General features: G+C 41.9%; 1 protein-coding gene across 1 annotated transcript in view; it reads left to right on the top strand.

The window, feature by feature from the left end:
- The first annotated feature begins 398 nt into the window (after positions 1-398).
- The window catches only part of KIAA1549 (KIAA1549 ortholog), a 73,703-nt gene continuing 63,195 nt past the window's right edge, over positions 399-10,906 (top strand). The window contains exons 1-3 of the mRNA XM_066319774.1: positions 399-3,069; positions 4,552-4,640; positions 10,364-10,541. Of these exons, the coding sequence (XP_066175871.1) occupies positions 603-3,069; positions 4,552-4,640; positions 10,364-10,541 (2,734 nt within the window). The 5' untranslated portion in view covers positions 399-602. The remainder of the gene's footprint in view (positions 3,070-4,551; positions 4,641-10,363; positions 10,542-10,906) is intronic.

The raw sequence follows: 10,906 nt of genomic DNA, 5'->3' as shown, positions 1-10,906 counted from the left end.
CAGAGAAAATTCTGAGATATCAAATAATAAACACCATGAGAAACCTGAAAACAAACCTTGAGGACTCTGCTTTTTTACACCGACGCGACTCGGGGCTTTTAGAGGGCCAAGGACTTTAAACCACCTCAATCTCAGGTGAGGAAACCCCCCCGACAATAGGAGCTTGTGTTGTCCTCCTCATTTCCAAGGAATGGAGTTTCACCAGAAATCTTATTATTTGTGCTGACTTGCTTGTGCAGGGTTTTTACTTACTGGGAAGCTTTGTCTTCGCCCTTGAGTTCTGTCAGTTGTCTCCAGAAATGCTCTCTGTGATGTTTGCTCGTAGCAATTTTACTGCTTGTGCTGATCTGTCATGTTTTGGCTTTTGTTTTTCTCTCCCTCTTGATTTAGACGAGAGATCCTTGGAACAGCGGAATTTTTCCTTTTTCTCAACAGTGCATGAAAGCGTAACAGGCAGCAGGACACAAACGGCCTTAGCAAAAAGTACTTTGGAGTCCCAAGAAAGTAATTTGCTTCAAACACTTTTATCATCAGTTACCACTTCCTTTGATGGGACTTTACTTAGCCAAGAAGAAACAGCCAGGATTTCAGAAGGGAGAGGTATGCCATTGGTAGATGTCTCTGTAAGGAGCAATGAGGCATTCCTAAGTGATGATGAATTTATTAGCTCCCTTTCAAAGGCACAGTGGACTCCTCCTGTGAAGTCTTCTGCAGTTTTAACAGATCATCACTCAGTTAATGCAGTAGAGCCATCAAGAGAAATGTTAGAAACTGTGTTGCTAACACCTTCCTTGTCTGTCCTTTCTTCACTGTATGATATCTCAGAAAGAGCACAGCAGAAGACTCCGTTGATTGCTGTCCCTGAACACAGCTACACTCTTATGGAAGGAAAGCCTTTTGTCCCGGATCATGAAATGCTAACAGCAGGCAGAGACTTGCTGTTGTACCCTCCAAATACAGCTGTTCCTTTCACTTCCATTCCTTCTGACATGGGAGTTGCAGCACAGGAAAACATTAACGCGAGTTTAACAGCTCTGCCTTTTGGGGCTGCTTCAGAAGGATCACCTCTTCATCTCCAGCTGCTGGGTGAAGCCAGCCCTGGGGCCCCAGATGCCACAGCGCAACGTGCAGACCTGTATGGTGATGTTTACACCCAGGAGAGCAGCAGGGCAGCAGAATCTCTCAGTCGAAGGACCTACCCCGCTCCAAGCATTCCCTGGGCCACACCAGCTTCAGCAGCCAGTGCTGAGCTTGCTTTTTTTCCTATTAGTCTTCCACTTGTGTCTTTCCTTCCTGATTCAGCTGCCATTTCTGTGAACTCTAATACAATTCTTAATGCCAGCCTGTTTACACGTGAATTTTCCACTACAGCACCAGATTTGCCTGCTGGTTCAGAAACACCAAGTCAATCAGAGCTTGTCAGCGAGCTCAGGACTCCAGTGCCTTTCACGAGATCGTACAGTTACTGTCTGTCTTGTGACTCAGTTTCACTGCTGCCAGAAGCAGGCTTTGCCCCAGAACATGATGTGGGCTCAGGCGATTATGTCGAGACTTTGTCCATCAAAGCCTCTGAAGTACAAGGCATAACTGCAGTTACAACTATAATTACTGATGGGTATGAATTAGAGGAACCTACACCTGAGATTTTTGATACTTCTTTTCCATCAAGACCAGTTGTTTCACTTTCTTCAAGATTTGCAGAAATCCCTGACTCAAGTATGTTTTTATTAAGCACTACAGACACTGGAACACCTATAACAATATCTCCCTCCTACCATCAGCTCCCTGGGGAAACGTCACTGAACGGCTCCATTTCCCAGGCCCTCCCTGTTCTGGAAACAATTTCCTTGGCTCCAAGCACTCATGTAGAACTTCCTGGTGCCACCACTGTTGGGTTGGACTCTGCCATGATCCCGAGTGAGCCAGTAGCATCGTTTGCAATCAGTCGGACAACCTTGCTGGAAATGCCAGAATTAATGCCATCAGAATCTGTGGTTTTGCTTGGCAAGCCATCTACGAGGGATGAGCCATCTTTAAATATTTCAGATTTTCCATCCAATCTCTTATCAACCCCATTTCTTATTGAATCTAGCTACTTGTCTTTGTCACTGACCATGCTAAATTCTTACTCTGTCATGCAAAGTGATTTATCAACACTCTTACCTCAGACCTTGTTGACTGGGACATCAGTGCTTTCTGAGGATGTTACCAGCTGGGCCTTAGCTACCACTGTCAGCTCCGCCACTGACACCGAGGTTTCTCAGTTACATCTTGGCCAAACGTCGTACTTCTATTCAAATGCATCATCCCTTCCAGAGTCGCAGGTTCCTGATATAATGCCATCATCGGATTTCCCCTCAGAGTCATCTGTGATTCTGGAAGCATCCTTGGTACTGCCGGTGGGCTCTGAAGTTGTGTTTACCTCAGCTGCCACAGGAGCTACCTCTCAGCTGGAGCCTTCCCTATCCACCTCTCACTCTGTGGTTCCTACCGTGGTGCTGCCCACTTCTGACACCCAGTCTGTTACCAGCAGCATCCTGCTCAGTGAAACCGATCTGATCTCTTCATTGACTACCTTTCCAGCAACTCCCGTCTTAAGCGTATCTTCATCTCTACTTTCAACTGCTCTGGGTTCTGATGAGGATTTTGGTGCTACAGTTGACCCCACGCTGCTTTTAACATCTGGCAGCAGGGGCAGTGCCCCCACAGCCCTTCCTCCCGCAGACCCTTACAACCTCACGTCAGATGCCAACGCCGTCAACGTAATGCCCTTTCCTACCGCGTCTCTGTCTGCGACCTCGCTGTTTGAGCCCACACAGTTCCCTGTGCCTGCGAGCCCTCCCATTGGAGATGGAGTTCCATCGGGGAGCAGTGTAACTGCTGGGGCTGATGGATCAGCTCCTTCCACCACTGTCACCAGTGCTACGGGCAGCCCGGGGACGTTCTCCTCCACCCCGCTGAGGAGCACTGTTCCGTCTGAAGTGGTGGCTGTAACCTCTGCTGGGACTACCACCAGGCAGCCGTACGTCTGCGACATCACCGTTCCCAACGCCTACTTAGTCACTGCGGGTAAGAGCTTCCCAACATTTTCGTTTTGTTTTTCGGAAGCCGCTGTTACGTGACCCCTTAGCTAAATTGCAGATTTTGGATTAACTGAGGGAACCTTTCAAAGAAACGTGGCGTAAATTTAGACCAAGAGCTGTTAAAGCATTGATATATCATTTACTGTTAAAATAACAGTTCACTTGAACAAAGTCCATTGTGAGAGAGAGTTACGAATACATTTCATTGCACAGAGAATGAAATCATCCTCAAAAATTGCTGATGCATATGTACAAGTGTGCTGAGTTAGAGGCTGCTTCATCATTTCACTGGTTGTAAATGAATGTTGCTGTCGTGGTACTCTTCTGCCAAACTGTTCAATGTTCTGACTGAGTAAGTTTCTCCTTTCAGTTGTTGCTGCTGTTTATTAATAAAAAAACCACCGGCATGTGAGGTAATGTTGTAATATGTAAGAAAAGAATTGGTTTAAAAAACGTTTGGGTTTTGCAACCATGTTTATAATTTTACCTTACTAGCTTATGTTTGTATCTTACATCCTCCCATACTTACTTTCAGCTGGATTTGGTGTGTTTGTAACCAGAAAAAGTGACACTAGTGTGTTTCAAAATTAATTGTCTTAGCATCTGTGTTTGCTTTTCTGGTGTTTCCCTGCCTCTTCCTAGCTTTTTTAACAAAACAGAGCCAGCAAACTAATCCAGGGCAGCTGCAGGAGTGCTGCATTTTCGTGGTGAGCAATATGTTTTACTCTTATGACTTAGTTACAAGGAATAAAACGAAATGAGCATAATCTCATCCTCCAAATATGTAGGTGATCTAGATATTCTAGTGATGAGGAAGCCTTTTTTTAAAATGCAATTTGAATACTTTTGTAGGCAAGTTACTGATAGAAAGCAAGTGCAGGATGACAACACAACACTTTTCAGTTGTTTGCTTAACCCACAGTCACAGTGTTGAGTGTGACTGTAACAGACATGACATCCAGTGGGATGTGGGGATTTTAACGCTCTTTCATAGTCTATGGATATTCCTTTTGTTAATTAACGTCATGTTTGTTTACTTTTTATTTAAGAGAAAAGTAGATGCATGTTTTCTGTGGCTTTTTTTCTGACCTTACCTGCATTTCTTGTATTGCCTACAAAACTTCTGTGTTGTGACAGCAGATTCACTCACAGATCAGACCAAATATGCTGCTACTTTTCCATTTAAATGTCTCAATGACTCTTTAAAAGGCTCTTTTATCAGAATGCTAAAGGCATTAGCTGTGGAAAAACAAAGCAAGAGAAAATAAGCTTACAGTTCCTAAAAAGACAGTCACTTCTTAGGATACAGTCACACCTTCACCCATGTCCTTGTTGTTCATCTTACCTGTTTGATGCAGCTGATCTCACTACCTGCTTTTTCATGAACCGCAAAATTGAAAATGCAGCTTTGAATCAAAACCTAAGAGATGAAGCTAAAATGTGTTTTCTGACTGATGTTAATTTCTAGTGCTGGCCCGAAGAGCTGTTCTACGAAATGTCAGTGACTCCATCAGAGAAGTGCTCAGAGTTCAGTTCAGGAGATCAGTAGAGCTAGAGGTAAGTGGGATGAAGTGTGTACAAGTACTCTTTGATTAATGTAATACAATAGGGGTTTAGTTCACAAGCTGAAGCAGTAATTCAAACAGTCCGTAGATACTGTATCAGAGAGAGCTTTATTTTAACTTAAAAGTTAGTTGTGTTTTGATTAGGTTTTTGGTTTTTTTTAATGTGACCATGATGTCAACTTTTTACTTTTAGAATGTCATCATTTTCTAGGACAGACCTTTCTTGGTTTTGCTAGAGGTGAGCAAGCAGTGTCCAGGAATCTATTGCTCACCTCCTTTGCCTGGTGAATTGAAAGTGAAGAACTTCTACTCTTCAAAATACCTGTTAAGCAGGTCTCTTTGTTCTGCTAGCTGATTACATACTTAGCACTTTAAACAAAAGGAAACTTTCTGCACATCCTTGGTATTTTATAAGTGAGGCCATCAATGCTTGCAGGGGGGGTGGTGGAGTCTCAAATGCCTGATTTGGCAGATGAAAACGGTAGGGCGGGGGGTGGGGGGGGTGGAAATCAGTTGTGCAATAGTAAGATGTTATTTCTAAGTCTTTAGGTAGGTGTAACTCCTGTCCTTACTCCCCTCACAGGAACAGCTGTACTCTTGGGTTTTTCTGAAAGCTTTCTCTGCTTTGATATTGAAGGAAATATCTTTGAACAAGATTTCAATATTGTTTTCTAGCTTGCAAGTGATCATCTAGTTGAGATAAGGGTGAAAGGCTGTATTCCCCACCTCTGTTTCAAACTCTGGGAGGAAAAGACATGGGAGTAGTTTGAGGGTACCTTTGTTGTATAATCAGATGCTTCAGCAGTGAGGAAATGCTTCAGTAGAATTATTGGCGGAGAACACATTCAGCTGCACTTGCAGTTCTGCGTGTCTGTATTCATCTGGTTGTCACAGGCCAGCACCAGCTGATCTTTTCTGAGTCACTGGTCTTGTTCTTGCCACGTAGTTAATTCAAGTAGCCATTTGTTGAACGTAACTTGCAGTTCTCCATGAACAGAATTGCTTGGTGCCTTTAATTTTGGCATCTCCCATGATCATTGCACTCAGTAATTAAACAGCTCCTGTGTGATGTTTGAGGATGTACATCTCTACTGCTCAGTGAAGATAGTAATGTTATAAATTCCTGCCAAACTTTCAGCTACACTGAGCTGCTTCTGTAAATTATGTGTAGTTTATGTCCTTCTAGCAACACCTGCTCATGAACTATATAGATTTTTTCATATAAAAGAGATTTTTCTTCTGGTTTTGAAATTATCCCTTCAGTTTGTGCAAACTGGAATTGTCGAGAAGAAATCAGATGTTCATAATGATAGAAACATACTTAATTTTCAATGACCTTACACAGCTCATTAATATTGAAGCGCTTACTTTCTTACTATTTACAGCTGTAGGACAAAATCCATTGCTTAATATTTGAAGGTTAATTGGAACAAACATTTGATATCTCACTTCATATTTTTTTCCCTTTAAATTTTTGTCTTTCATGCATGCCTACTATTGCCTTATAAAGCTCCCAATAGGAGAAAGCCCCTAAGAAGTCTTGAGGTTTCTCAGAACTGCTTTTATAAATGATGTAGCTAGTCTAGCTTCATCCTTTGAAAAACCTTTTTCATCTAAAGGAAAGACATCTTTGCTGAATCAGTTTTGCTTATTCTAGAATGCTGCTATCATATGGGTTTTGCACTAAAAATAATCACTAGCAAATATGTTTTCACCTCTAGCTGTGGAATACTAACAAAACTGTTGCTTTGCAAAAGAGCTGTCTGTAATAGCAGTATGTTGAGCGGTGATGTAATGCAATATTTTAAACAGATTTTTCTCTATCTTGCTAAATGTAATTAATCTAACAGACCTGAATTTTGTTAGTTGGAAGTACCCAGAAACCATGTGTGTGTTTGCAGGTTTTGGTAAAGTAGTGCACTTCTCTAAGCTCCTTTTTTGCTGTGTCTCTTATTACAGCTCACAGATGTTCCCTTGCTGTGAAGTAATGTACAGTAAATCAGGAGACAGTCCAGTTAAATTTAATTTTGTAGTAATGTATGCTTTAAAAATAAAATCCATGGCAGTGATGGCTGCAGCTGCTGCTTGCTTTATATAAGAAGCAAGTTTAGCAGTGAAAGGAGGATTGAAACATGTTTTGCCCTCAACTTTTTCAATTGAAACTTTGGTCTCTGGTACTCTATTATTTCAAACATTGTGAGTTGCTGAAGTGGGAAAAAGAGGAGGCAGAATCCTGCCAAATGAAAAAAAACTTCTGTCACTTTTTTTCCTGGAAAAATCCTTACAGCAAAGTGAAAATAACCAAAAACTTCAAAGTTTTTTCTAGTTAGTCTCAACATACTGCATCTGCAAAAGAATAAGACCCCATTGTCTGAGTAAGAGTAATTTTAGTCAATGCTCTGTAATGCAAACCTTATGACACTTGGGTAGGATCTGTCAGACAATGTTCTCTTGACTTGACTTGCACTGGGGTGTGAAATAAAACAGTGCTGGCAGCGACTCGCTGCCAGTCCCCCTGGTGCCATTAAGTTTGTGCCAGCAGGAAAGGGGGTTTTGCCAGCCTCGTTTGTGCTTGGAAATTTTATCATGCATTTTAGCGTTTTTACCTTAGCCACCTTGTTGTCGGAATTCATGTTGTTCTGGGGGTGTGTCCTTAACCCGTTGATTCTATAATCCCACATCGGTGCGCTCTGCCTCCACAGTGTGGAGTTTGGGTCATTGCCAGTTTAATGCTGCTTTCAGAGTTGCCACCTCGTGGACTTGCACTGGCTTCTTTGCTGCTTCACCTCTGAAGTTCTGGCTGGTACCGTAGAGGTGTGTAAAACCAGTGAGAGCTGTTGCCTCAAGATCCTGAGGTGCGTAGGAGCAGAAGCTTTATTTTATTTTTAAGACCCGTGAGCCTTTGTAGTCTATCTGCAGGAAGTTAAACACCCTCTGCAGGCTCTTTATAGCATTCTTAATGAGGTGGTGGTGAGAAAATCAATTGTTGGTGCTTTCTGCCAGATGTTTAAACAGCATGAGACAGTGGAGCATAGGCATGGATAAGGTTGTGGCAAAGGTGCATCTGATCAAGTATTTTAGCAGACAGTAATCAATAGTAAATGCTTTAGGAAACAACATAAGGGACAGAGAAAGGATACGGTCATGTTTTTTCTTTAAATACTCTTCCAGCCTCTAGTCAACTTGAGACTTAAAAACTTTCTGTACTGGATGTGCTCTCTCTTGTGAGGGTAGCTTGGAATGAGATGGGTTGTGTCCAGGAAACAGCAGAGTTGGGTTAGTCGCTGCACTTTGGAGCAGGGATAGCTTGAGATGTTTTCTGCTTCTGCAGTGGGAATGGCTCCAAAGTGCACGTGGAAGTTTGTGTGCTTCTCTGGTTTTCTGGCCCAAGGTGTTAATGGTAGAATACGTGTACTTTTCAGTATAAGAATTTCATGCTTGTGTACTTCAATAATGACACTCTCCAATGGGGTGCTTCAGCCACCTAATACAGCACCTAGCTGTCCTGGCAGAAGAGGTGAAACTTCCAAGACAGAGTTGGATGGGTGGCCGGGTTTGTGGACCATTAGAGCTGTGCCAACAGCAGCTATTCTCATTCATGAATCATGATTCCAGAGTCATGAGCTGTGCTCATCTATTCTAGAGAAATTTGTAGACTTCTCTGTGAATTAGCTTGTAGACAGCATTATGCTGTCATGGGTCTGTTATTTCTGTCATACTGATTAGGCTGAGGAGAGCTAATTCTAGACAACCCTGCAATATCTCAAGCAGAAATAGCTATTGTTTTGACTTGTAGTGGTTCTAATCCGCCTACCTCAAAACCGCTACAAACAGTGGATTTTGATTTTGGATGTCCATACTGGGGTTGCTGTTGCTTTTCTAACGCAGTGAAGCACAGAAGGGAAGCAGTGTTAGCTGTTCTGAGGAGTGAATTGCAGGGTGGGCTGCTTTCCTGGCTGTCTGTGGTGCAGCACCACCAGTCAGAGATGGAGGCAGCTGAGTTGGTTACTGAGGTTTGCTTTTGTGCCTGAAATACCCAACTTGAGTGCATAAGTATCTGCTGGCTGTAGGAGGCCTCTCTTCCTCGGCATATATTGCTTCAGAAATCACCAGCAAATTGTCACTGAGATTTGTAATTCTAATTCCTCTTTTTCTTGCCTTTTAAGTAGTCTCATTTGCAAGTAATGGGCATCTTTCTTTTGGCATGTGTTACCCATTTTAACTGCTGTTTCCGTTTGACAAACTGAAGCTACGGAGATTATTTCATCATGAGATAAAAGAATAAAATTTCAGATAAGAGGAACTGAAAAGAGCTGTGCACATTATTCATATCAAACAAATTTGAGTTTTATGGATCCAAATCCATTTAAAATAAAAGTTGGATGTTGCATATATTTGTGGGCTAAGAAAGAAGAAAGGCATAATGAGCAGCATAGATTTTTTTTTTCTCATTTCCTTCTGCGGCTGAGGTAGTTTCTTCTGGTGAAGATGAGCTTTCTGAAATGCAGGCTTTTTAGAGGACAGGAAAGAGCTGCTTGCTGTCTCATCTCAACAGTTGCCATCACTTTGCACCACTGCAGAAATACCAATAAGGAGTGTGTGGGTCACAATTTTAGTGCCACCATGGTTTTCTATAAGGATCTTCCTGAAGCTGAAGCTATCTAACATATCCCTTCACCAGCATGGTGTGAATCATCCCTTCAGTGAGGAGGTCCACATTTACCAGAAACTTTGGGTCTCTGGTTTACATTATTTATCCGTGAGGCTGTCAGTTGGTTATCCCAAAATACTTTGTGTGACTTTCAAATAAAGCAAACTGAGGGAGTAACCAAAAAGGAAGAAAATAATGATGGGGAAACAGGCAATCTTAATATTGAGAGAGTTTCTCTGCAGGAGGGAAGACACTGCAATATGTTTAAATAAGTAAAACCCTTTCATTTGTTATTACTTAGATGGCTGAGAAATGGTGGCTAAGAGCGTCTGCATGGTTCAAGGTTTATATTTAACTTGCAATCTCATTTCTTTTACATCATGTCTAAGGCTCCTCAGGGTTTTAAAGAAGACTCAAAGTCAGGACATGAATTGGGGGAGGAGAATTTGTAATGTGATAACTGTGATGAAACAAGCAGATAGTGTACCCTGGAAGAAAGTTCTCTTGAATGTGAAAATTCTATCTAAAGAACGTTTGGTTATGTGTATTTTACTCTTTGTGTGCCACATATGAATGGTATGGGATGTATTCACTGTGTATGACTGAAATGCAGAAGCTATGCAAGCAGTTCAGTAAGTAAACAGGAATTTTGCATGGGAAATGTTATGTACACCAGGGGAATGTGGGCGAGGGGGAGTGCTAATATGTGGGAATGTGATAAATCAAGAAGTGCTGAGATTGGTGTGTTGTACTGAAGAGATTCCAGTAGGTGCACCTGGCACAGGGGAGTTGCCTCTGATGCACTAGAGCAGAGGCTGCAGGTCCCAGAATTTGTGTTTGTGCTTCTGCTGCTCTTTGAAAAGTAAAAGCTGCATTTTCCTACCTCTTTGAAAAATAAAAACTGCATTTTCCTACCTCTTTGAAAAAATAAAAACTGCATTTTCCTACCTCTTTGATGAGGTGACTTTGAACTGCATGAGACTGTGTAGATCAAAACTGTTGCCAAATTTAGCATTGACACGTTTGGGTGTTTTTAATTTCTGAATTTTTTTCTTTTGTTGTAGGTCTATAAAATTTCCCCCAAATTTTCTTTCTTGGTGACATCCGGCCCCTTTGTTTACACGGCAATAGCTGTCATGAACGTGCTTGTGAACAGCAGTCTTCTTCGTGGGGAGGCCCCCATGATCCTCTCACTGCATCCTTCTTTCACTGTGCCAGACCACAGATTCCAAGTTCAGACAGGTGAGTTCTTCCTGACACACCGGGGAAAAGGCAGCTTCCTATTGATTCTTCACTTGCCATGCGAGGTTGAGTCAAAACCCTGTGTTCTACTGTGAATCTTAATTCTTTTTGTTAATGGCATAATTTACAGGCCTGTGACAGAGAGGTGATAAACTGTAAACAGTTAATCCCATCACTTCATGGTTTTTTTCAGATTTTTTTTTTTTTGCTGTGTTGCAACATAGGTGTGCTCTTTCTCTTCCTTCTGAAGATGAGGAAAAAAAAATCCATGAAACATTTATTCATAAAATCACAGTGCAGCTACTTTGTAATGCTTGTGTTAATTTCGGATGAAATTTTTGTTAAAAGCTGCCTTTTTGTGTTGT

This window comes from Sylvia atricapilla, chromosome 5 (assembly GCF_009819655.1).
Source record: "Sylvia atricapilla isolate bSylAtr1 chromosome 5, bSylAtr1.pri, whole genome shotgun sequence".
NCBI classification, from domain to species: Eukaryota; Metazoa; Chordata; class Aves; order Passeriformes; family Sylviidae; genus Sylvia; species Sylvia atricapilla.
This window is presented reverse-complemented; position numbering and strand designations above follow the sequence as displayed.